Here is a 27850-nt window from a genome sequence, read left to right on the forward strand (position 1 = left end):
AAGTATTTAACTGGGATGCACCAAATGTTCAGTGAAGCTCCAAGGGCAGCATCATTTCAAGGTGAGTCTGCTAATGCAAGCCATCTTTTTATTCCTTGTACAGACTGGGCAGCAGAGGACTGGAGGGGATGTGATAGAACGGCAGGGGAAGAGACAGGTTTTAGACATATTTCGTACTAAGGTCCAGATGGAACAGGGAACAAATTCCTTGGTTCCATTGCTTTGGGAAGTGTACAACTAGTTACTTATCAATAAGTCAATGAACTTTTGATCGTCCACATGTTTATGTTGTGGAACATACAGCACGGAAAGGCTTTTTGACCCAGCACATCTGTACCAACCATCGATTCCCACTTACTCTTGCCCCATTTTGTTCTTCCTACATTCCCGTCGACTCACACCAAATTCTACCACTGGTGTACACAGGGGGCAATTTACAACTCCCATCTTGCACGTCTTTGGGCTGAGGAAAACGCACATAATTGTAGGGTGAACGTGTGAACTTCTCATACACTGCACCTAAACTCAAGGGTCACTCTGGCTCAGTAGAGCTGTGGTGTAGTAATTACGCTAGCTGCATCACTGTGTAGTCTATTCTAATCAAAGGTACACTCCCTGCATCCCACCACGTCTACTGACAGTGTAAACTAATTCCATCTGCTTGCACCTGTTCCAAATGCCCCATAGAAGTTGCTATCATCTGTTTCTACCATCTCCTGGACAAAGCATTCCTGGCACCTACCAATCTATGTATTTAAAAAAATTGCTTTGCACATCTTTAAACTTTCCATCTAATGTTAAACCTATGCCCTTTAGTGTTTGATCTTTGCATCCTGGGCAAAGGGCTCAGCAGCACTGAATATCTACATACCTCTCAATGTTATACATTTTTATCAGGTTTCCCTCAGTCTTTAACACTTCAGAAAAACAATCCATGTTTTTTCCCCTTCTGATGCATTTAGAAATGGGACAATTTACTGCCTTTTCCTGGCCACCTGGAGAATGTTGCAGAGGGTTATTTCTGATGTACTTAGGATGAAGGTTTTCTAGGTTGGTCACTACACTAATACACTAATTAGTGCTACACTAATCAAGTCATGTGGAATGGGATAGAATATGGGCTGGAAGTGTTGCTGCTCCAGTCCTTCTTGGTGGTAGAGATTACAACAACCTTGGTTATTTACTGCAATTTGCTGTAATAGATTATCCTGCAGTTGAAGTCCATCAGTGAGAGTGGAGTGAAACCAATTGAAGTGGCAAGCAAATCTTCTCATCTTGGTGCTGTTGTCTGAAAGCAGTTGCACTATCCGGGGCTCCAGTCGTTATTCCATTACATTTCACTTGAAGCTTGTGAACTTTGGAAAGGATAAGATGGGTCAACATGTGTAGCCGTAACTATGGTTGGTTCAAGACTCTAGTCCATGGCAGGCATTGAAACTGTGAGCTTGCACAGGAAATTTGTTTACAACAGAAATTAAAGTAAGATACTATTGTAGTGTTAACTAGCCTCTGATCCCCTCAAGACTCCACCTTTTGGGGAGGAAGAATCCAGCTGGTTAATTGTTTCCTGTCAGAATAATCTTTCAGTTCCAGCATCATCAGTAAAAGGTTTTTGCACTTTATCTGGGAATTCTGTATCTATTTTTACCTGGGGTCCAGAACTCCATGTGTAACTGTACCAGATTTCACTGAAGTCTGACAAATGCTTTGGACTTCATTGCGTGCCTTTAGAACTAAATCCTATTGCTTTGTTTTACTTTTGTCATGGCCTCACTAATAGATAATGTTTCCGTATCTAGTCATCAGTTAATTACACATTTTCAAGGAATATGTGGCTTCCTTGTTTTTCTTACTGTGTGTATAATCTCAGTTATCAAAATGAAAATCCTTACCCCAGTAGCACACCCCATCAGAAAGTTCTCGTTTTTTTCTGTACTTTTCCACTTTCCTTTTCAAAAGTAAACACAATTTGGTAATACTGTTAAATTTTGAAATAGTTTCCAAAATAATAAAGATGAGATATGAAAACAAGCTAACAAACAATATCAAAGTGGATAGTAAAAGCTTCTTCAAATATGTAAAAATCAAGAGAAGAGAGTGGATATAGGACTGCTAGAAAATGAGGCTGAAGAATAAATAATGGGGGACAAGTAGATGACAGATGACCCAAATGAGTATTTTGCACCAGTCTTCACTGCGGAAGCTACTAGCAATGTGCCCAGTGTTGAAGGGTGCGAGGGAAGTGAAGTGAGTGCAGTTACTATTACGAGGAAGAAGGTGCTCGAAAAGCTGAAAGACCCAAGGGTACACAAGTTACCTGGTCCAGATGAACTGCATACTAGGGTTCTGAAAGAGGTAGCGTTAGAGATTTTGGAGGCATTAGCAATGATCTTTCTAAAATCATTGGACTCTGTCATGGTGCCAGAGGACTGGAAAATTGCAGATATCCCTCCTTTCTTAAAGAGTGGAGTAAGGCAGCAGAAAGGATATCATGGACTAGTTAGCCAGAACTCAGTGTTTGGAAAGATGTAGGTTTTTAATTGTTAAGGATGAGCTTATGGGGTACTTGGTGACACAGGACAAGATATGACAAAGTCAGCATGGTTTCCTTAAGGGAAAACCTTGTCTGACAAATCTTTTGGAATTCTTTGTAGAGATTACTCATTGGATAGTTAAAGGGGATGCAGGGTATGTTGTATATTTGGACTTTCAGAAGGCCTTTGACAAGAAGCCCATGGTATTACAGGAAAGTTACTAACAAGGTTAGAGCATCGTCTGATTGGTAGGAGGGAATAAAAGGATCCTTTTCTGATTGGTTGGCTGCCAGTATGTAGCAGTGTTCCACAGGGCTCGGTATTGAGAACACTTCTTTTTATGCTGCATATCAATGATGTTGATAATAAAATAGATTGCTTTGTTACCAAGTTTGCAGATGATATGAAGATTGGTGGAGGGGCAGGTAGGGTTGTGGGAACAGGTAAGCTGCAAAGGACTTGGATTAGGAGAATGGACAAGAGTGGCAAATGAAATACAATGTTGGAAAATGCATGATAATGCACTTTGGTAGTAGAAATAAATGTGCAGACTAGACAGGGAGAAAATCCAAAAATCTGAGATGCAAATGGACTTGGGAGTCCTTGTGCAGAACACCCTAACTGTTAATTTGCAGGTAGAGTCATTGGTGAGGAAGGAAAATGCAATGTTAGCATTAATTTCAAGGGGTCTTGAATACAAGAGCAGGGATGTGATGCTGAGAGTCTATAAGGAACTGGTGAGACCACACCAGTATTTGAGCAGTTTTGGGCTCCTCATCTAAGAAAAGATGTGTTGGCATTGGTAAGGGTTCAGAGCAGATTCACAAGGATAGTTCTAGGAATGAAAGGGTTATCATATGAGGAACATTTGACGGCCTGGGTCTGTACACACTGGAATTTAGGATGGAGGGGGTGATCTCATTGAAACCTTTTGAATGTTGAAAGGCCTAGACAGAATAGATGTGGAAAGAATATTTCCCATGGTGGGGGTATCTAGGACAAGAGAGCACAGCCTCAGGATGGAGGGGTGCCCATTTAAAACAGATACAGGGAAATTTCTTTAGTCAAGGGGTGGTGAATTTGTGGAACTTATTACCATGGGCAGCTGTGGAGGCCAGGTCATTGGGTGTATTCACGGCAGAGTTTGTTAGGACACAGCATCAAAAGTTACAGGAAGAAGGCTAGGAAGTGAAGCTGAGAAGGGGAAAAAAAAAGGACCAGCCAAGATTGAATGGTGAGACAGACAGACTTAATGATAAAACAACAAAGGAAAGTTCGTGGCGTTAGAGTGCATTCCATTGTATCATTTTAGGCTTCTCTCAATTGTTTTTCCAGTATTGGCATAGTTTACAGGGACCAGCATTTATTGTTCATTCTATCTATCCTCGAGTTCACAGTGAGATGCATCCTAGAAATGCTGCAGTCCTTCTGATAAAGCTATACTTATAGTGCTTTCGGAGATGGAGACCAGTGACAATATATTTCCAAATCAGGATGGTGTGCAACTTGACAGAAAACTAAAGGTGCTGTCCCTTTCTCTGTATTTGCCACTCTTGAACCCTATTGGTTGATTACAGGTTTAGCATAAGGCATCATGGTGGGAGAAGGATCTGTATGCAGGGTGTTGCAGTTAAAGCAGGGACAATGCGATGTGACAAGGCCAGGAGAGATAGATTGCCCACAATGCTACAAGTCCAACTACTAGCCCCAACATGCAAATAATGCTTATAATTATTTCTACAGCTTAGCACATGAATGTCAGTGCATAAATAGCACATAGAATATTATGATTATTAAAACATTAGTTTATGCAAAGTTTGGTGCTCTGACCTCATGGGGAATGCTTGGAATGGGAAGCGCTCTGTTCCCAGTCACTGCCAAGTATTACTGTGGATACCCCAATGCAGGGATTTCTAGTTAGCTGAAATTAGTCTTCTTTTCTTTACAGCTTATTAATTTAAAGCAATTGATCTTGCTTTGAACATTATTTAAGCTGAGCTGAAGGACAGCTAGATATTAATCCAGAAACCATGCTTCTGAGGCATTTTTCAGTTTGCTAAGGCAAAAATGGAAAACATTGAGAGTGACTGGGGCGGAATGCTCAGGACCAATGCTTTCTATTAACAGTAACTCTACAAAACATCTACCTTTATCACAAATAGTGAACACAGACAACTCAGTGTAATGACATTTCATTCGTTTCTTTAGGTTCTGCATAATGAAGTTCACCTTGTTTCTGGGCTTTGTGGTGGGGCCTATTCTGATTGTAGCCTCTGACTACACATTCAGATCAACTCTAGATGAAGAATGGAAGAACTGGAAACTACAGTACAATAAGCACTATGCAAAGGTAAAACAGAATTTCCCAGACTACACTCTGACAGTCTATGTCGGGAGGGGGATGGGGGAGGAGGGCAACCCACGTAGTCTCTTTCTAAACAGTTCATCAACGACCACCTTATTGAATTGTACGGCCCTCATTTCCCCATTCGCCACTGGTCTAACGTCCTGCTTTCCCATTGCTGCTGATTACTGCAGTGTCAGCCTGCCACACTGTCAAAACAAGCACTCCCAGCTACACTAATGAATCATAAAAATCCAAGCTGCATTATGAACGAACCTTGTTCTGTTCATGATGATCATCTCCTAAATGCCTTTACACACCATGCAACCCCAGTGGCATGATTAAAGGCAAGTTCTACCTGATAGTTGAAGGAGGGCTCACAGAAGGTGTTGCAGCTTAATCTGAAGCAGGCCTGCACTGGATCAGTTCAAAATATAAATAAACTGAGCTGCTGGCTGCCAGCAAGGGAATTAGATGGGTTTGGAATGAAGGAAAAAAGAATGAGAGGGAGTGACAAAATGTTTGAGGATTTGTGTTGGGAAAGGAGCGTGTTGGAGGAGAAGTGTATGGTGGTGAGAGGGAATGGAAGGGGTCATGCTAGTGGGCAGGTGGTGATGTGGAAGTAAGTGATTCTTGGTGGAAGAGAAGCTGACAACATTGAATTAATCATAAATGCTGTCGTTATGACTTCTGTGCAGAGCCGCAGATGAAGGATAGATTGCTGGAACTATCAAAGTACTTTCAAACGCATAACCAAAATCACAACTACAGCAGTCTGAACTTGTACTACAATGTTCAGATTTTAGGTGACTCTTGCCTATGCTGCAATTGGTCATCAACAATTCACATGACTGTGTTAAAAAGCAGGCTAATAAATGGCAGGACCTTGGCAGTGTTAATATACAGAGACACCTTTGTGTGCAAGCCCATTGTTACCAGTAAGTGGCAATATAGGTGGAAAAGGGAGGGAAAAGGGCATTTAGTGTGGTTGCCAAGGCACTGAGGACAAGATCTGGGATGTAACATTAAAACTGTACAAAACATTGATTTGTTTTTCGTATACAGTTCAGATTGACACACCACAAAGGATATGGTAAGTTTTCTCTGCACCACCCCCCCAACACAGAGTGACAAACACCCAGTGGCCACGCCATTAGGCACATCCTGTATCTAATAAAATGGCCATTGAGTGTATGTTTGAGATCTTCTGCAACTGTAATGCCTTCACTTCAAAGCTTTAACAAGTTGTGCATTCAGAGATGTTCTTCTGCACACTTCCATTGTTACATGTGGTTATTTGAGCTACTGCCACCTTCAGTCAGCTTCAACCAATCTGGCCATTCTATGCTAATCTTTCTCATTAATAAGATGTTGTTGCCCACAGAATGCAACCCACTAGATTTTTTTTGGTGTTTGCACTTTTCTCAGTAAACTCAAGATTGTTGTGCACGAAAATCCCAGGAAACCAGTTTCCGAGATACTAAAGCACCCTGTATGGCACCAACAATCATTCCATGGTCAATGTCACTTTCCTCCCCATTCTAATGTCCGATCTGAACTACAACTGAACCTCATGACCATGTCTTCAGGCTTTTATGCATTGACTTGCTGCCACATGATGGGCGGATTACATTATTTGCATTAAAGAGCAGGTGTACCTAATAACATAGCCACTGAGTGCTAGAGCAGGTTGTGAAGGCAGATACCATTACAACTTTTAAAGGGTATTTGGACAGGTATTGGGAAAGGGTTAGAAGGATATAATCCAATACAATCAAATTGGATTAATGCAGATAGACAACTCAACAAGTCTGCTGAAATGGCCCAGGGCAGTACTGTATATCTCTGATGCTGCCATTGGTGAGTTTCAGTGTAAACATCCTAGCAGTGACCATTAGCCAGAAACTCAACAGTACCAGTCACATAAATACCATAATCACACGGGGATGGGTGCTCTGCAGTGAGTAACACATGGGCTTTTCTCCGTCTACTACACAAAAATCACAATGTGTCTGGATGAGTGCAGCTTCAACATTCACGCTGACATTGTCTTGGATAAAGCAGCCTATTTGATGGGGATCACACTGACTACACTCCACATTTGTTTTCTCTAACACAGTACACAGTGGCTTCAGTGTGTGGCATCTGAAAACAGGGACAGCATTTACTACTTCAACTACTCTGACAAGCACTTAGCAAGCCCCTGACACCCACCACCATCATAAAGATTAAAGAAAGGAAATGCATGGGAACACTAGCACAACAGGTTTCCCTCCAGATCACACACCATGCTTACTTGCAAATGGTGTTTCTACTCCATCACAACACAACAGGGCCAAAATCATGAAACACACTGTAAACAGTGCAGTAGAAGCACCTTCACATGGACTGCAATGATTCAGAGAGGCAGCTTAGCCCAGGTTTTTTACCCCCCAATCAATTAGGATATTTAATGTCAGAGAAATGTATACAATATACATCTTGAAATTCTTTTTCTTCGCAAACATCCATGAAAACAGAGGAGTGCCCCAAAGATGGAATGACAGTTAAATCTTAGAACCCCAAACTCCCTCCAACTTGCCCCTCCCAAACACAAGCAGCAGCAAAGCAAGGACCCCCCACCCCACCAGCAAAAGAGCATCGGCAACCCCCACCGAGTACTCCAGCGTGCAGCAAAGCATCAATAAAGACACAGGCTTGCAGTACCCCAAAGACTACTCGTTCACCCGGTATTTGACATACCACAGGCTCTCTCTCTCTAATAAGGGAAAAAGAGGTATCCCCATTTGGGGCAATAAATGTTGCCCTCACCATTTGTGCCCACATCCTGAGAAATAAATAAATGAAGCACAGGACATCTATCATTTCTGGTAGCAATACCATTTTGTAGTTATCTCCCAGGTTACATGCATCATCAGTACCTGAGCCTGTGGCTTCAAATGTTATATCGTGACAGTGTGAATCCATCGAAAGAGTATGTAGGATAAAGGTAAGGCAGGTTGTGATTTATTCTTGAGTTTTCACCCCACGGCTGCTACAGCATCCACAATGGCCATTCCATTAATGACATCCTCTGTCTCCTCCTTTGAAATAATGTGAAGCTGTCTCACTTGTCGCTCTCCTGGAAGCTTCTGGCGACTGGTTGCCCTCTTGTCTCTCAAGAGCAATGGAAAGGTATAAGCATGTGCAGTGAAAGCCTGTTGGATAATGTAGTTGTTTGGCTGGCATTCTGTACAGTTCTGCTGTTGAAGGTTGCATTAGCACCAAGACAGTGTACAAACAGTGGGGCAAATAATATTAGACAGGCAAGACATGATGGTAGTTCTTTGAGAAGAGACATGAGAATTTGGTCTATCGAGTTACTCAGTCCCCACTACATGTCATTCAAACATGCATTCAATGACATTGGTTGCACATTAAAATCTATTGAATAGTTTACAGCACTGAAAGCAACAGCCAATATCACATTACATTTTGAGTGTGTGTCTGCCCTCATGATCTGCAGAATCAGGCATCTCCTGCACCAAGCCTCCATATCAGATCATAATTCAACCTACCTTTTTCCCAGGTTCTGCCATTGTTGAAGATCTCCTGGATCAGCTTCAATTGTAGGTGGCCTCCTGGTATCTGTCACAGCCACCATGCTCCTCCCCTTTGAGGCCAGTTTCAAATGGCACTAGTGTTCACAAAATTAGTCTCCGTGGTGAGGTGGTAAGCCAATGAACAGCATTGTTTGCAATGGACAAAGTAGGAATATGTACTACATCCCTGTCGGGGACTTTTACAGGTAGCATCCAATTTTAGCCCTGCCTCAAGTCAATGGCAGCTGAAACTATCAGATTTACCCCTTACCTTTGAATACAATTCTTCAAAACCCACTTAGCCAGCTTCCATTGTTCTACCTTCTTTGGACCATCTATGATTATGCTACCTGTATCCCAAGTCCACCTTTATGTTCAGGTATCATCCCAATGTTTGCTAGTGAAGCAAAGATCAGTTATGAATTTCTCAGCAATGATTTCTAACGTGTTCAAAGCAGAACTTCCACACATCTAATCATCTCCAGCCCTACACCCTTCTGAATTACAATGTTGCGATGTTTTAAACTAAAATGACAGTGACGTGGGATCCTGAGCAGTAAAGCAGTGGATGAGAAATCAGGTAATAATGCTGTAAGCAATTAGAGTTAGTTTAGTGGACAGGAGCACAGTAAAGGGAGAGGAGAAATCATTGGTTTAAAGGGCATTTATTTCATTACAACGGGCAAGGTGAATGAGTCTGAAGCATAGATTTGCTCTGGGGAATGGGATATCAGCCAAGACAGAAACATGGCTGAGGGAATGTTGGATTGGCAACTCACTGTTTCAGGAAACAGATGGTACAGTTATGACAGAGCTGCAGGTAACAAAGGAAGGAAAGTTGCTTTCTTGATTAAAGGAATTTAACAATGCTCCTTGGAGTGGATGTTCTGGGAGGATCCTCCAGTAATGTCATATTGGTAAAACTAAGAAACAAGGGATTATCACTCTGATTGACTACATTATAGTCAATTATGTAACATTATAGGCTCCCCAGTAGTCATCAGGAATTGGAGGAGCACTTATGTAGAGATTGCAGCAAGTTCTACACATAATAGGTCAGTATGTGATAGATTCTAACTTTCCTAATATTTAATTGGCCAACCATAGAGTAACCGGCCTAGATGGAGTGGAATTGGTGAAATGTTTTCAAGAAAGCGTCCTTCCACAATATAAAGATATAGAGAGGGTGTTAACACTGGACCGCCTCCTGCAAAATGAGAAGTACCAGAGGAATCTGTCAACAAGCACTTTGGGTCCAGTGATGTTTTAAAATAGTTATAGAAAAGGAGAGATCTAGTTCATGTGTTAGGATCTGAACGGGGGCAGAGCAAATTTTAGAGCCATTAACAAGATCTTTGCAGAGGCTGACTGAGTGTAGGGGAAAAAAGTGTCTGCTAAGAGGAAGGCTTTTAAAAAGTGTGATGACAAGAGCTCTGAGCCTTCATGTTCCTGTTAGCATGAAGGGCAAGTTGGCATATTTTGGGAACCCCAGTTGACAAGAGATATTGTGGCTTCTGTTAAGAACAACAAGAGGGTATTATATTACATGTAAACACAATTAGAAACTAGTGAATCTCTTGGCAACTACAAGTTGAGGAGTACACTTGAGAGAAATCAGGAAGACAAAAAGAGGATACGAGAGGCATTTGGCATACAAACTGAAGCAAACACATGAAATTCTACAGGAATATTATGTGTAAGGGAGAGAATAGGTCCCCATAACAATCAGCATGGCTGTCTTTGTATGGAAAAGGAAATGAGATTTTCAGTTAAATTTTTTTTCCAGTTTTACTGTGGATTAAACAATAAAAGCAAAGGAAATGGGGGAATGATCGGTGATGTCTTAGACCACATACGAGTTAACAGGAAGTATTGGAGGACTTAAAGTGCATTAAGATGGATAAATCCCAGGACCTCACCTGGTGCATCCTTGGACCTTGTGGGAAGCTAGAGAAGAAACTGCAGGTGCACAGAATTAAGGAGGTAACCAACAGGAGAGGTAGGGCAGCAGATGCTGCCTATATGGACTTCAGCAAGACATGACAGGTTGGTCTGGAAGATTTACTTGTGTGTGATCTGGGGGGAGATGGCCAATTGGATTCATAATTGGCTTGGTGATGGTGATGGTCAAGGGTTATTTCTTGGACTAGATGCCTGTGTCTAGTGGTGTGCAACAAGAGTTGGTGCTGGGAGGTTTGTTTGAAATTTATATAAACAACTTGGATAGGAATGTAGAAAGCATAATCAATAAGTTTGGACTGATACTAAACTACCTGGCATTGTAGACAGTGTAGAAGTCTTTGAAAATGTGCAGATTCTGATCAGCTAGACATATGGCTGCGAAATGACAAATGGCTTTCCATTCAAATAAATGTGAGGGATTGCACTTTGGGAGACCAAGCCAGGGTGGGATTTACACAGTGAAGAGTAGTGTCAAGGAGTGCAAATGCACAGTTTACTGAAAACAGTTTTCATGGGTAGATAGGGTGATGAGGAAAGCATTTGGCATGCTGGCCTTCATTGGACGTTGCATTTCAGAGTTAGGAAGTCACTTTGCAGTTCATGCAAGACATTGGTGAGGTCACATTTGGAGTATTGTGTACAGTTTTGGTCACCCTTATAGGAAAGACATTATTAAATCATCACTGCACTCTTTCTTGTTTATCAGGATGTTGCCTGAACTTGGGAGTCCAAGTTCAAACGAAAGATCACATAGACTAGGACCTTATTCTCTGGTAGGTAGGAGACTGAGTGGGAATCTGGTACAGTTATTAAATTCATGAAGGGCATAGAGTGAATGCGCATAATTATTTTCACAGGGAGGGGATGCAGAAAAATAAAGCGTATATGATTGAGATCAGAGGCGAGAAATTTGAAAGGGACATCATGGGCATCTTCATGGCAAAGGATGGTGCATATTTGGAAACAGCTGTCATGATAGAGGTTGAGGCAGGCACATTAACAAAATTTAAAGGCCAATTACATAATTATATAGATAGGAGACACTTAGAGGGCCATGGGCCAAGTACAAGCAGATGGGAGCAGCTCACTGGGCAAAACAGCTAGCATGGAGAAGTTGGGCTGAAGGCTGTGATTCTTAATCTATGACTATGACTCTTAATCTCAAAATCTACTCATTTATCAGTTGAAAGATGTATTTTCAGTACTATGCACTAAACTCTGGAAAGTTTTCAGAAGGTAATCCACCACCATCTCTTTTTAAAAAAAAAACTCTTGATCATCTGCTCTGATGTTTTTGTGCTGCTCAGCATTTTGTTTGAAGCTCATGTGCAGTAACTTGGGTGGTTCTGCTAGATCAAATGTGCTACACAAATGCTAGTAGTGTTGACCCTGAATGTGAAATGAGCCCCACCTCTCAGACTAACTGAGGCAATTTAAAAATCACTGTAAATTAATATTTCAGATTTTGTGTGCAATCTTTGAAAAATTTGTAGAATGATAATGTAGAAAGGTGCTACAGATTGATGTCATGATGTCTTTTTCAGGACGAGGAGATCAACAGGAGAATGATTTGGGAAAGTGCCATGAGCTACATTGAACAGCACAATCGAGAGTATGAAATGGGGAAGCACACATTTACTGTGGCAATGAACCAATTTGGAGATCTGGTGTGTACAATATCTAAAATATTTATCTATCAGATGCTAGTTATGAGGTGCTTTTACTGAATGAGCTCTTTACATTCACTGATATCATGTAACAAAGTCCAATCTCTCTTGCCAATCTCTGATTCTTTCATCTGACCCTTTAACATTATATTTCATTATTTCTGCTCACCAATGCAGCCACCATCATGATGAGCTGCTGCCGAGAGGCTAGTGTCACCTTTGTATTTGCTGCTGTGAAGTAAAGGAACACTTAACTTCTGGAAAAAAAGTATCTGAAAAAAAACATGTGGTACCCTCTGATATTGTTGTCCAGTTAACATTCATATTTCATCTTTCCCATGGTTTTTAGTTGCTTTTTAAATGTTTCCCCAACTAACTCCCTACAAACCTTTGCTCTATTAGGTTAGCTTTGACTTCTCTTGTCAGCCACAGATGCGTAATCCGGCCTTTAGAATACTTCGGGATATGTTTATCCCGTGCCTTCCGAATTGCTTCCAGGAACTCCAGCCATCACTGCTCTGCTGTCATCCCTGCTAATGTCCTCTTCCAATCAACTTTGGCCAGCTTCATTCTCATGCTTTTGGAATTCCCTTGGCTCCACTGCAATACTGATACATTTGACTTTAAGTTCTCCCGCTCAAATTTCAGAGTGAATTCTATCATATTATGACCACTACTCCCCAAGGGTTCTTTCACCTTAAGTTCTCTAATCAAATCTAGTTCATTACAAAATACCCAATCCAGAATAGCTGATCTTCCTAGAGGGCTAAACCACCAGCTACTCTAAAAAGCTATCTTGCAGGTATTCTAAAAATTCTCTCTTGGGGTCCCGCATTAACCTGATTTTCCCAACCTACCTGCATATTCAAATCCCCCATTACTATTGATACATTACCCTTTAGACATGCCTTTTCTATCTCCCATTGCAATTTGTAGCCCACATCCTGGCTACTGTTTGGAGACCTGTATAAAAACTTCCATCAGGGTCATTTTACCTTTGCAGTTCATTATATCTTCCAATCTTAGGACACCTCTTTTGAAGGATTTGATTTCATTTTTTAAAATCAGACCCACACCACGCTCTCTGCCTACCTGGCTCTCCTTTCAATACAATGTCTATCCTTGGATATCAGGGTTGCAACTATAATCTTCTTTCAGCCACAACTCAGCGATGCCCACAACGTTACACCTGCCAGTCTAACTGCGCTAAGAGATCGCCTTCCTTATTCTGTATTCTGCGTGCATTGAAATATAACACCTTCAGTTCTTTAATTTCCTCTTGTGTTTTCGGTTTGCCTTTTGCACATTGATTCTTTGTCCTATTGGTATTCCATCGCTTCTGTTCTGTTTCTTGGATTTACTGAATATGCCCACAAGAAAAAGAATCTTTTGGATATGGTGACATATATATACTTCAATAATTAATTTACTTAGAATTTTGAACTGCACCCTGGAGTTTCATTCTGTTTCTCTTTCCATAGATGCCATCTGTCCTTTCCCATATTTTCTCTGTTTCTGATCTTTGTGCAACTCCTTTGCTTTATTGCACTGATTTACAATCAGAACTAGGACTGCTGCTGGAAATTCTGCTTTCATTCCAGGGACAGTGAAGAGAAATATACACCTCAACTGCAGTCCAGCTGGCAATTGATTTACACTGGCTGGTAATGAAAGCTGAAACTCACTTGATCAAAGATGCTCAGTTCTGCCCTAGAAAACTTAGCATCTCGGAGTAACAGCTTTTACTCGTTTCCCCCACTGGTTAGTGTTCTGTGAGGTTATATTCACAATGCAAGATGGCTTCTGCATTCACAAAAGAAGGTGGCTTCCCATTAACATAGTTGCATGAAAAATAATGGTTCCAATTGTACAATGAGTATTGCGCAATGGCCTTGGTCATTTTTAACTGAAACCAACCTCCCTTTATATCAGATTCTGAAAAAAGATGACTTAGAAAAATCAAAGAATGTAAAAAAATTACATTAAGACATTTGTCAATTGAAAAAAAAGCCATTGTTAATAAGGATGGACTTCTGATGGGAATTATATGCACTTTTTCCATGGATTGCCTCATTCAGGTCAATAATTGTCATGCCCAAGAATCATTTCCAGCTGGATCCACATCTATTTTGGTTGAAACTGCAATGGTCTCTGTTCCCTCGCAGAACAAAAAAAAATGCTGTAGGCTAAAAATGAGCATTCTTTAAAAGGCTAGATACATCCTTTCAATCACAGACAGAGTGTTGGACAGCTCTCCACATAACAAATCTCACACAGGCTCACCAACCCAGCATCCCAAGCAGCACTACTTTCTAACCCAATTTCAAGGGTGATCCTTGAAATCAGTGGAGAGAAATGAAGAAATTATACTGAAGCAGAAATTGTACCAGGTCCACCATATCAGAAACAACTAAAAGGTTGGAGAAAGAAACACAAAGCAGGAGGAGGCACTCTGCAGAAATGTGCCAGAGAGGAGGCAGTAAGGGCAGGAGTGTCCCCTATGAATGTGCTAGGGAGGAGGCAGTAAGGGCAGGAGTGACCCCTATGAATGTGCCAGGGAGGAGGCAGTAAGGGCAGGAGTGTCCCCTATGAATGTGCCAGAGAGGAGGCAGTAAGGGCAGGAGTGTCCCCTATGAATGTGCCAGGGAGGAGGCAGTAAGGGCAGGAGTGACCCCTATGAATGTGCCAGGGAGGAGGCAGTAAGGGCAGGAGTGTCCCCTATGAATGTGCCAGGGAGGAGGCAGTAAGGGCAGGAGTGTCCCCTATGAATGTGCCAGGGAGGGGGCAGTAAGGGCAGGAGTGTCCCCTATGAATGTGCCAGGGAGGAGGCAGTAAGGGCAGGAGTGTCCCCTATGAATGTGCCAGGGAGGAGGCAGTAAGGGCAGGAGTGTCCCCTATGAATGTGCCAGGGAGGAGGCAGTAAGGGCAGGAGTGTCCCCTATGAATGTGCCAGGGAGGAGGCAGTAAGGGCAGGAGTGTCCCCTATGAATGTGCCAGGGAGGAGGCAGTAAGGGCAGGAGTGTCCCCTATGAATGTGCCAGAGAGGGGGCAGTAAGGGCAGGAGTGTCCCCTATGAATGTGCCAGGGAGGAGGCAGTAAGGGCAGGAGTGTCCCCTATGAATGTGCCAGAGAGGGGGCAGTAAGGGCAGGAGTGTTCCCTATGAATGTGCCAGGGAGGAGGCAGTAAGGGCAGGAGTGTCCCCTATGAATGTGCCAGAGAGGGGGCAGTAAGGGCAGGAGTGTCCCCTATGAATGTGCCAGGGAGGAGGCAGTAAGGGCAGGAGTGTCCCCTATGAATGTGCCAGGGAGGAGGCAGTAAGGGCAGGAGTGTCCCCTATGAATGTGCCAGGGAGGAGGCAGTAAGGGCAGGAGTGTCCCCTATGAATGTGCCAGGGAGGAGGCAGTAAGGGCAGGAGTGTCCCCTATGAATGTGCCAGAGAGGGGGCAGTAAGGGCAGGAGTGTCCCCTATGAATGTGCCAGAGAGGAGGCAGTAAGGGCAGGAGTGTCCCCTATGAATGTGCCAGAGAGGGGGCAGTAAGGGCAGGAGTGTCCCCTATGAATGTGCCAGAGAGGAGGCAGTAAGGGCAGGAGTGTCCCCTATGAATGGCTGCACTTGCGAAGCTTCCAACTCTGGCTCAATGCCCTTTGTAGATGCAAATGCTGAGGTCACACCAACAATGAAAAATTCCATTCTTTTGTTACTGGGGCTATTCTTGAAAACCGCGTGGCAGCAATGAGCAACAGTGTTTCATCAGAGGTAGCCCCTGAGGGATCTGAGGCGGGATTTCTGAGTCTAAACCCAGACTTTACTGCAAGAACAGGTACAGCTTAGTTACCTGTTAAATCTCAAGTAGCTACTTTGCTGTCAATGTCTAGATAAGGGTCACCCTCTCAGAAACTTTGCCTCAGGATCCCTGCAGGCTGATCCTTTTGAGGTAAGCTACATCATGCCTTAAAGGTGCTGACAGCTACTTATAAGGGTTAAGATTAGTCTACTGAGAAATATTTCTGATAAATGTTCACAGATGGGGATGGCATTTGACTGTGGTGTAAATCTTTTAAAAGTGCAGGCATATGCAAAGGGCTCACATCCTATAGTCTCCTCCATGGCGACTTCTTGCCACAAGTGCTCTTTGTACAAAGAACCCATACAAACAGTTCTTCATTAGAATGGGTTGGTTCCTCACCCCACCTCCCCCAGACAACTCTGCCCATGTTTATGGTTTGCCAGTACTCCCCAGCAGTGGTTTAAGTACAACTGTACTGTAGAATAGCAGCTTCATAATTCCAGAAAATTAGTAATCATGTAACTACTAAGGCAGTAGTACAGGCAGGTTCTGGATTTCTTTAATGCAGACAGTCCAACAAGGTAGTTTACAGTTATAACAAATTTTATTGACAAACAGAAGTTTTGTTAAAAACATGGAGAGGCAAGTCAGATTTCACATAAAATAGAGCTCCTGATTTATCATCGGACTGAATAAAGTTCAATAAAGTGTGTTAGGTAAAGTTACTACACCGGTATAATAAAGAGCATCAGTGCCTCAGGTTCACATGGAGATTTAAGACTAGCCATACAAATACCATAAACTCAAGCTAAGCAAAAGCTATTAAATGGAAGGCTAAAGCAGTGACTCACACAAAGACCTACCCCATCCTGCAATGTAGAAAAGGAGCTGCACAGGTAACACACTTCACACAGGCGCACACGGTCACTAAAATAAATTAACCAAAAGGATCAGCAAAGCTGCCACTTACCTACCCTTAAGGCCTAGGCAATGACCCAAGTATATACGGGGGTACACACCTGGGGAGGAAGGTCCCACGCTATTTTCCCTCCTGCCAGAAACAATGGGCACAATTCTCTGTTCCACATGGAACAAGCACTAGCAATTGTGCTTGTCTGAAAAACCAGATTTCAGATACAGAGTAAGCAAGAACATCCTCTCTGCTAAAGGTGCTCAATATTATCATCTCTCCTGATACTGTAAAATCAATGCTAGTGTATTGTAACCACAGGAGGTTTCATACCTCCTTCCTGCACGTCGATGATACCTTCAAAGGGCACTCCTCAAAAAGGACCCTCATCATTCAGGGCACGCCCTCTTCTCATTGCTGACATTCTGGGAGGACATGCAAGAGCCTAAGGATCTACACTCAACATTTAGGGAATGGCTTCTTACCCTTTGCCATCAGATTTCTGAATTGCCCATACCTATTTTTGCATTATTGACTTATTTTTATAATTTATAGTCATTCTTATTTTTTGCACTATACTGCTGCCACAAAACAAAAAAATCACAGCATATTAGAGTGATAATATACTTGATTCTGATTTGCCTTGGACTGTCACTGCATTAATGTATGTCCCTGTAAATGTCTTTCTAGACCAATAAAGAGTTCAATAAACTCATGAATGGTTTCCTCAGAAGTAAAGCTGAAAACTCAACAGAGGAAGAAGTTGAAGAATCCCATGAGCTTGATGATGATGATAGTGAAGATCTTTCCAAACATCCAAGCAGTGTTGACTGGAGGAAAAAGGGTCTGGTTACAGAAGTCAAGAACCAGGTAAGAAATCCAGTGGTAATAGTGATGTGCGATTGAGATCGTTTAATAACCATTGAAGATAAGTCTTAAATTTGACTGAAAGTGCTGCCCATTTGCACAATTATGCTGCTGCTGTCTGTGGAGTTCAGCCATACACACAATTCATGCCAAATCCTGCACATTCAATATGTAATATAGTGTTATATGCAGTACATACTATCCCTCAATCTCCAAAATACCATTCATACTATCCCTTACTCTCCAAAATACCGTTCATACTATCCCTTACTCTCCAAAATACAGTTCACACTATCCCTTACTCTCCAAAATACAGTTCACACTATCCCTTACTCTCCAAAATACAGTTCATATTATCCGTTACTCTCCAAAATACAGTTCACACTATCCCTTACTCTCCAAAATACAGTTCACACTATCCCTTACTCTCCAAAATACAGTTCATATTATCCGTTACTCTCCAAAATACAGTTCACACTATCCCTTACTCTCCAAAATACAGTTCACACTATCCCTTACTCTCTAAAATACAGTTCATACTACCCCTTACTCTCCAAAATACAGATCACACTACCCAATTACTCTCCAAAATAAAGTTCACACTAACCCTTACTCTCCAAAATACAATTCATACTATCCCTTACTCTCTAAAATACATTTCACACTATCCCTTACTCTCCAAAATCCTGTACACAATATCCTTACTCTGAAAAATACAGTTCTACTGAAGTCAAAGAAGCAGAGTGTTAGAAGTGGACTACGACATACATAAGTTGTTTATGTTGATCGTAATTTTGAATGTGTGATTATGTCAATTTATGTTAATATATGTTTGATGACTTCTCCTGTGCTGCTGCTTCAAAAAGCAATTTTTCATGGAGTTCATGCCGTGTTTGTGTATGACAACAATAGATTTAAACTTGAACGTTACATTATAAACTTGGTGCATGTGACTTGCGATGAATTTCATTGCTGTTGACTGCTTTAGAGACATCCTTGGCAATTCAATTCTAAATATGCTCTTTTCTTTTACTGGGCACTTCAGATTTCAATATGCAATATATATTGCATGTAGAATTAAAACAAAGTAAATTGATCTTGAGATGAAGCCTGCCTAAACACTCATTAACAATGCTATGAGGTAGAATTTTGACATGTCCAATATCTGGATCTGTTCATGTATCTCCTGTATCTTCTCCATTGTTACCTGAAACGCCCAACATAAATAATGTTCAGTATTACTTACCCAAGCTCCCTCTGCATAAGGGTACATTTCAGTTGGTGGCAACAGTAGTAAACGAGGGAATGTTTTTGGATTTCATCGAGCCACAGAGCAACATAAAGCTGTCCTCTTACTCTTTGCCACAGCCCCAATAAAATCAACCATCTCATGTCATCTTCACCACCTGATCCCCTGTGCTGCCATTTCCAGTGACTTCCGAGCTCCATCTGTTTATCAGCACTCTCTTGTGCTCTACCATTATTGTACATATCCTACTCTTAATTATCTTTCCAAAGTGTACTGCCTCTCATCATTGCAGGACAAATTCCATTCGCCTTTGCTCCACCCAACTTCCTAACTATCTGTATCACCATCCTTGCTGTCTACATCATCTGCAAATGTACTGATCAAAACTCGTACATTCACATCCATGTTGTTAATGTAGGGTCTCAGCACCAATCCATATGGTACACCTCTGGTCACAGACTTCCAATCAGAAAAGCAACCTTCCACCATCACCTTGAGTAGCATTTAACGCAATGCTTTACAATACCAGCTCTGTAACAGAGGCCCAGGTTCAATCCTGACCTTGGGTGCTGTCTGTGTGGAGTTTGCACTTTCACTCTGTGACCACAGGTTTGTAGATTAATTTGCCCTGGTGCAGAGGTGAATGGTAGAATCAGGGAGAATTAAAATTGGGATGTATGTAGGATTAAGAGAGGGCAGCCTCGGGAGAGACGAAGGGTATGGGAGTAAACCCAGAGCAAGTCCCCAGTGGAGCCCCTAAGGCAGCTGGACGTATTTGAACATCCTTCTGGCAGCTCCTGCAGCCAAGCTGGTGCCAAACGTATTGCTGCATAAGCTTCCCTTTGGACTACACTGGTGAGGCCGAGAGGGGGATCTTAACGACTGGGCATCTCAGGGTCTTCATACCTTTAGCCCAGGCTTCTGATGATGATGATCATCGCCCACTGTCTTTCAAGATGGATGGATGCCAACCAACAATGTAAATGAGTGGTTGATGGTTTGTGCAGACTTAAAGATTTGTTTATGTATGTTTCTATAACTATCAATTTTGTACTGTGCATGATGGAATATTTTCTAAAACTCCAAGCATTAAATGTAATTGCAGATTTAGCATGTTGATAGTGCACTTTTTACATTATTCTCAGTCATCTATACAATTGCGGTACTTGTTCACAGAGGTGATTGCCATCTGCTGCATCAATTATATTTCAGTCCTAGAGATCAAGGGTAGAAGAACTATTTCCACAACTCTGATACTCAAACTCTCAGGATTACATGCTCATATACACTTCAGTTTCTCCAATGTAGAACTGTACACCACCTCAGAAAAGATGAAAATGATTGATGTGATGTGAATTTTGGATTGTTTTCAGTGTGACTGTGTTTCTGATTATCAGGGACAATGTGGCTCCTGCTGGGCCTTCAGTGCAACTGGAGCCCTCGAGGGGCAGTGGGCAAAAAAAAAGAAGCAACTTATCTCCCTGAGTGAACAGAACTTGCTGGATTGTGACACTGGTTCTTACGGATGCAGAGGCGGGTATATGGATAGTGCCTACAATGCTATAATTAAACTTGGTGGCATAGAGTCGGAAAATACTTACCCCTACACTGGATATGTAAGTCTTTTTCAACATGGATTTATTTTACTCGGGTTCATTCACGGTGTTAAATGGTAAAACATATGTCCAAATGATATGTCCTCTCTGTTCAGATACATTACTTAGTGGAGGAGATGAGAACATTTTGACTTTATGTATTTAATCATGGTCATGCAGATGTCCCTGCCAATGTTGGTATTTATTACCTTTTTCTAATTGCCCCTCAACTGACAAGGCAGATGTGAATCAATTGCAGTGGTGATTTGAAGTCACATACTACCTTTGCCAGGTACGGATGGGGAATTTCCTTTCCTTAAGAATGTTGGAGCCAGCTGTATTTTTACAGTAGGTCCATAAGTTCATGACTATTGAACTGAAAGTAGATATTTTTTAAAGTTGCATATTGATTTAATTATTTGAGAAGTTCCCAAACAATTACAGCTCAGGTCTCTGAATCAACAGTCCAGTCCCTTGGCTGTTTGTTCAAGAATATAACCACCTTACTACCACATCCCTTACTCTGTGATACTGACTGTTGGTGCATCACTCACTTGAGTCAACACATTGAACATGCCGAGTATGACTGATGAATTTACATGTACCAGCCACCACATCTTTAGGATGTGGAAGAGAACTAGAAAAACCACGATTATTTCAGGAGGTCACGGAGAGAATGTGCAAACTCCGTACAGACAACACTAGAAGTCAGGGCAGAACCCAGGGTGCTGAAGCAGCACTAAATGCTGTGCTACTGTTTACATAAATTTGCAGTGAATCTGATACAAAAGACGTAAATGTTTGAATCAAAGGGTTACAGTTAATCTGTACAGTATTTTGTAGAGTACCTTATTATAAGCATAGTTATTTGTTAAGAAAGAGATGCATGTCTTAGCAATGAAAAATAAGCTATTACTTGACAAGTTCAATGTTTTATATATTAGGTTTAAATCAGCAATAATGATTAGGAGTGTTCTCAGGTAAATATTTATACCATTGATCGTTAACACTGATGCTGTTTCTACAGTAGTACACCTCCTGCTATTGAAGTCACTCAGAGAATTAGAGTTATGTGCTATCCTGATTGGTACACCACAAACATCTCCTGACTCTCTTACCAATACCGTGTAGCTTCAGCTTCATTAAAATTACTCCTTCAGCAATTCTACACACTCATCTTTGAATTCCTTACCCACATTATATATGTTTTTATCCAATATAATATATAAACATAAAAACATAGAAAACCTACAGCACAATACAGGCCTTTCGGCCCACAAGGTTGTGCCGAACATGTCCTTACCTTAGAAATTACTAGGCTTACCCATAGCCCTCTATTTTTCTAAACTCATGTACCTATCCAAAAGTCTCTTAAAATACCTTATTGTATCCGCCTCCACCACCTTTGCTAAGGTGCCCTAACTTTTAATATCTGTAATGGCCTTGATATCTGATATGTAGTGAAAATTTAAAAAATGTAGATGCTGGAAATTTGAAATATCAGCTGAAAATGCTTAAAAAACTTAGCAGGTCAGGCAGCATCTGAGGAAAGGAAAACAGAGTTAACATTTCAGACCAAAGATGAACTCGTTTACTGTTTCCATAGCAACTGCCTGAGCTGCTTGGAGTTTCCAGCTTTTTCTGTGTCGTGAAACTTGTCTTGCTCTCCATTGTGTGGGTGGTTTCATGGAGGCAAACTGAGATCACAGCTAAAAGACAAACTTTGAGATCAGTGTGTTACCTGACATGGCTTTCTCTCCAAATTTGTCTTTTGATCTGCCAAAGGAGGAACTGAATAAGTCCCTATTGATGTAAAACCTGCATCTGTTGATTGTGCTCCTCTTTGCCCTGAATCCACCCTGTGATTCTGAATTACACCAATGACAGCATTGGTAGAACCTGAGCAACATATTGGCCAATATATTTTATATAAAGAGAACTTTCAATATTTACGTTGTCACTACCTCCTCCCATAGATGTTGTCTGTACTGCTGAGTTCTGCCAGCATTTTGTGTTTTTTTTCAATATTTATCCTGTTCTGAAGTTTCACTTTTCAACTTAATGTGCTAGAAATAGTTGTGGCATCAATTTTTAAAATGCTACACCAGACTGAAGGTTAAAATTCTTTGCATCCATATCACTGGCACTTTGAAAAGCATGATATAGTACTAATGAACTTCAAATTTTAATGGTTAATTTATCATTAGCAAGGAGTCTGCAGATTTCAGGAAAACAATGTTGTTGCCAAGATCAGAAAATATCGCAATTTTAAAGTCGATGAAGTACGTTTAGCAAAAAAGGTGGCAAAACTTGGACCCCTTTGTGTTGCCATTGATGCTTCCTGCCACTCTTTCCAGTATTACAGTCAAGGTAAGAAATTATCCATACCATGCATATTAATAATCCTACATTTGCACCCAGTTCCTCTCTCAATGTATATATCATTAGTAATTGGTATTGAATATTTACAATGTTAATTACATCAACCATACATTTCCAAGAAGTTTTACCATTCCCCCCTCCCCCCACCCCACCCCCCACAGCATATGCATTCTGGTGCTGTTGAAAACTGCCTGTCCATTACAGCATTCACATTTTTCAACATCTCTTTTTGGTGTTGGCACTTCTCTTGCTCTCCCTGAAAGGTAATTAAACCAGCCCTTTTCATCTTAACTATCCATTGCTATCACACTGCAAGACAGAACTCACACGCCAATAAACAGTTGAATTCATCCTGCCATTCGATTCAAAACTTACAACCTAGAAAGCTTTCCTATAATTTTCTGTATTCCTGTGTTGTAAAGCATAAACTTAAGCTAAAATGATTAGAATCTTCATTGAATAGAATTACCATCTACACTACTGCAGCAAACTTCAAGATAGAAGTCACAGACACAAATTGGTGAAATACCATTACATAAGGAAGCAGAGTTCATTTAAAAAATGGTATATGTCTTGATTCCATCCTATCCTCCTGCGACCCTGTAGTAGAACATTGTGAGTGATGAAACATTGATGCATGAGAGCAAGTTCAGTCTTCCTGCGGCTTTTAAAATTATTACTTGTCCTTTGAGATAAGATCAATGTCAGATGTTTCATCTTTTTGTGAGTACAGTATATTTAGCAAAAAGCAATAGATGACTTTATTTATCACAATTCTATTAGACTTAATTATTCACAAGTTATACAAAATGTTCTTATAAAATTGTACTTAGAATTGGAAAAATACTTGATTGACATGTGTATTTCCCAAAATGAATCCAAACAGAAAAGCGAAGAATAAATACATTGTTTATACATTGTTCAGTAATTCTATATTCAGAATTATAAAGTACATTACAGAAATCATTTTGCAAAGAATCCATAAAAATGTTTTCATCAAATTGGATTCATTAAAGCCAGCTTACTGGCTGCACCACCCTGCTATCTTTTCCATTCTTTTTCTTTACTTTTGTCAAACCCCAGAAGTGACTTAGAAAATTTGACAAACTTTACATTCATATGGAAATTGATGTTGCCTGCACACAATGCTCCTTGTAGTTTGTAATGACCAGTGTGCACAAAAATCTTGCACTGTGCAATTTTTTGCCCAGTAACAACAACATGTGCACACTGAATAATTTCTTCTGTAAAAATGGCATAAATTATCCATTTCAAAAATCTGCAAACAAATCAACGCAAACTCCCTGTTGTCAACACTGTCCACATCAGAAACTGGAAAAGGGAATGTGATTGTGTACGATCATGAAATATACTTAACATACTAACGAGGTAGAGGGTGACAACCTTTTGTGTGCAGTTTAAATTCTTTTTTTTGCAAAAGATGCGCATGTGCACTTACCTTAGACAGAAACTGGCTGCACAGGAAAAGGTTCCCTGTGGACAGACTGAGGACTATGGAGGTAGAATGCTGAGGGAAGACTGGATGACACTGTTACAAGATAAGAAATTTACTTTGGAATTTCTCATTATAAAAGTGAACATTAAGATCTATAATAAAAATACAGACAAATGTGAGAAAAATATGACAAACAGAAGTAAACAGATTGTAAAGTGATAATTCAATGACAAGATAACAGAATAAATTTCTGTGCAACACAAGGCCAATCACCTTTTACAATTATATGTTTAAATAAATGTTTCCTTTCAGGTGTCTACTATGAACCAAATTGCAATCAATATGGTGTAAATCATGCAGTGCTGTTGATCGGATATGGCACAGAGGAGAATGGACAATATTGGCTTGTTAAAAACAGGTATGTACCATTACAAACTGAATGACAGAAGATGACCTCAGGAAGAGCAGTGGCAAAAGCTGTGTTTGATCTGAGTGTTGATACATTAGGGAAACTACTACCATCCTAGGGGCATCAGGGAAAAGATTCAAAAGACTGATATCAGAAGAAAGAAATATGTTTATCGGGGAAGCTGCCAAAGATGAGATTCTTCTACATAGCAAGCAGAAATCTAGGGTGTCCTGAAAGAAATTTTTAAAATGTAAATAGGGCAGAATGGAAATGACCAAATCTGAAGGATTGTACTATTGTATTTTTACTTACGCATCCAATGGGGAATTCAAAGGAACTGTTTAAATCTAAAGTATGGAAAGAATGCAATGTGTATGGCCACTAGGAATTCACCAGAGTAGTCAAGGAGAGGATTATATAAATGTGAGGACAAAAGTACTGAAAAGATACGTTTTAAGAGAATAGTCTCTTTTAGAACATCAACATTACACAAATTGGTTGGTAAAAATGTGACCATTCCAAAGAATATGTTCTCATAGATGTGGAGAGTCAATGACAAAGTTGGATGGGATTGACTAGATGTCCATTTCCCATACCTGTACTCTTATACTTCTCCCAGCACTCAGCACCGGATCAGTTCCCTTTCATCCTCACCATCTACCCCACTGGTCTTCACGTTCATTGGATCATTATCTTGACTTCCAACAACACCAGCATCTCTCCTCTATTTTAGTTTCTCCATTCCAAAGGGATGCTTCACTTTTCCATCTGTACCACACTATAGCCTCTTTCCCACAACAGAAGATACTATGATTTACTTGTATCTCCTCTCACCTTCCAAATTCCCAAACATGCATACTTTGTGAGGCAGTGAATGACTTGTATTTCTTTCAATTTAGCATACCATATTTACTGCTTATTACAATGGTTTTGTTTACTTGGTAAGACAAAATGAAGATGGAATAATGTAATGGAAAACACCTGTAATCAGGTCACAAGGGTGATCCTGAACTTCACTTGTTTGTCACTTTGTCATTTCACTCTCACTGGGACCTCTCAATCCTTGACCATCAGCATTGTTCCAGTGGAGCTCCATGTAAACTCAATGAACAATATCTTATCTTCTAACCATGTATATTGTAGTGTCCCAACTCATCAATTTCAGATAACAGCATTTACTGGACTTTTACTTCCAGCTTTCTGCAGTACTTTGATAATTTCAGATAATTATTCAGAATCTACACCTCCTTAGGCAATCACCCCTCTTATCTACTGTTTTTTTTATTTCCACACTATCAGAATCTTCCCTCTAATTCTATCCTTGTTTTCAACTTTGTCAGCACCTTATTACTTGTTTTATCACTAACTTTTCCAGCAATTCTGATAATCAGTTACAATCTGTAGAGATAGCTCGTTTTCCCTCTCCATAGATACTGCCTGACCAGGATCCTCTATCCTGACTGTGCTGCCAATCATGGATAGGAATGGTTGAGCCAGGCCTTTGCTGGCTGAAGTGCCTACCTAAACTAGTCTGATTTTCCTGTGTTTGCTCCACATCTCCCTAAACCTTTCTTATCCATGTACATATTCCAGATACATTTTAAACATTTTAATTGCACCCACCTCTACCTCATCATCTGGTAGCTTGTTTAAAATTTCCACCACTCTCTGTGTGAAAAGATTGCTCTGTAAGTTCCGCTTAACTCCCCCCTCATTTTAAACTTACGCCTTGTAGTTTTATTCTTCCCCCATCCCAGGGAAAAAAGGGCTGTGACCATTCATAATATTTATGTTCCTCATGATAATATAAACATCTATAAGGTTATCCCTGAGGCTCCTCCAGAGGCCCCAGTCAGCTCTCCTTATAACTCAAGCTATAGTCTTTGTAACATGCTTGTGAATCTTTTCTGCATCTTTTCCAACTTAATAATATATTTCCTACAGCTATGAAACCAAAACTGCACAAAATACTCTAGATGGTCTCTGCAATGTGTTTTTACAATTGTAATATGATGCTCCGATCTTTATACTCAAGTAACATCATGTCCCAATTTGTGTACTTAGAGATGACATCCCAACTCTTGTACTCCGGTGCTCTTTTTAAACTTGCCTCTGCTTTAAATTATGGGCAAATAGGAGGAAAAATTCTTGATGATAATAGGCCATTGATCCATCAGGCTAGTCCCATCCTGATAATGAAGCAGAACAAGTTCAGCATTATTTCTTCTTCATTAAAACTGTTTCCTGCATGAATGTGGGTAAAAAATGTCTTTAGGTAACATCTGGTTTCCAACACTTCACATTCCCACCCAACTTTGATCTAAAAGCTTGTGTTAAATCCATGCACATCCCATTGGCTATTAATTTATGTCAGAGGTCAAGCAGAACGTTTTGACCCTTAACCTAACTGTAAGTTTTAAAAAAGCATTATTGCAACATCCTGCTCAGCTATCTAACTCAAATATCCTATGTGTATTGTCATTATTTGAAAGAACATAATCAGATCCAATCAAAATCCTTCTCTGCAGTGTATCGAATCCCAGTTCTTCCGGTTAATACTTTAACAGAATTGTGAAATTAACACCTTTTCATCTCTTATTTTGCAGCTGGGGAACAGCATGGGGTGACAAGGGTTACATCAAAATGTCAAGGAACCAAAATAATAATTGTGGCATAATCGATTATGTTGTATTTCCAGTCGTGTGAGCGCTCCAACAGTCAGCCAGGGCTTCAGAATTTGTACTGAAGAATTGTAGAAACTTCTGCTGTTGCTAATCAGTCTAAAAGAAATGAAAATAGATGGTCAGAGAAATAACTGCAGCTTCTGCATTTTTGTCAGTGTGGCATTAAAGGTGAATTACTTGTATGTTGCTAATTGCAATTTTGAATGACAATGTTATACCAGTTTTGTTAAGGAATAGGTTGTAATGCTCAGTAATTAATAAAAGCTGTTGGCAATCACTTCAACTACTTTTTGTTTGAAACTTAATGAATGAATTGAGGTTCTGTCAGATCTCTCAAATCCAAACCTCATCGCAGCCTTGATCGCAAATAGGATTAAGGTGTTGATTTCCAGAGGTTAAATGAGAGTGAATGCTATTGATA

At 40.6% G+C, this 27850-nt stretch overlaps 1 protein-coding gene across 1 annotated transcript; it reads left to right on the top strand.

The window, feature by feature from the left end:
* The first annotated feature begins 18 nt into the window (after window positions 1-18).
* On the top strand, window positions 19-27712 carry LOC140740010 (cathepsin K-like). The gene is made up of 8 exons (XM_073068788.1): window positions 19-61; window positions 4743-4884; window positions 11966-12088; window positions 17478-17657; window positions 20301-20519; window positions 22706-22868; window positions 24649-24754; window positions 27352-27712. Exons 2-8 carry the CDS (start codon window positions 4753-4755, stop codon window positions 27449-27451), a joined length of 1023 nt encoding a protein of 340 aa, XP_072924889.1. The 5' UTR covers window positions 19-61; window positions 4743-4752; the 3' UTR covers window positions 27452-27712.
* The last annotated feature ends 138 nt before the right edge of the window (window positions 27713-27850 follow it).

The sequence above is a fragment of the Hemitrygon akajei genome, chromosome 16, assembly GCF_048418815.1.
Source record: "Hemitrygon akajei chromosome 16, sHemAka1.3, whole genome shotgun sequence".
NCBI lineage: Eukaryota > Metazoa > Chordata > Chondrichthyes > Myliobatiformes > Dasyatidae > Hemitrygon > Hemitrygon akajei.

Bases quoted from the DNA above. Each gene is read 5' to 3' on its own strand.
- LOC140740010 (XM_073068788.1), top strand. From the start codon at position 4,753: ATGAAGTTCACCTTGTTTCTGGGCTTTGTGGTGGGGCCTATTCTGATT. The intron at 20,520-22,705 runs GTAAGTCTTTTT...ATTTATCATTAG, and splicing joins CTTACCCCTACACTGGATAT to CAAGGAGTCTGCAGATTTCA. The intron at 24,755-27,351 runs GTATGTACCATT...CTTATTTTGCAG, and splicing joins TATTGGCTTGTTAAAAACAG to CTGGGGAACAGCATGGGGTG.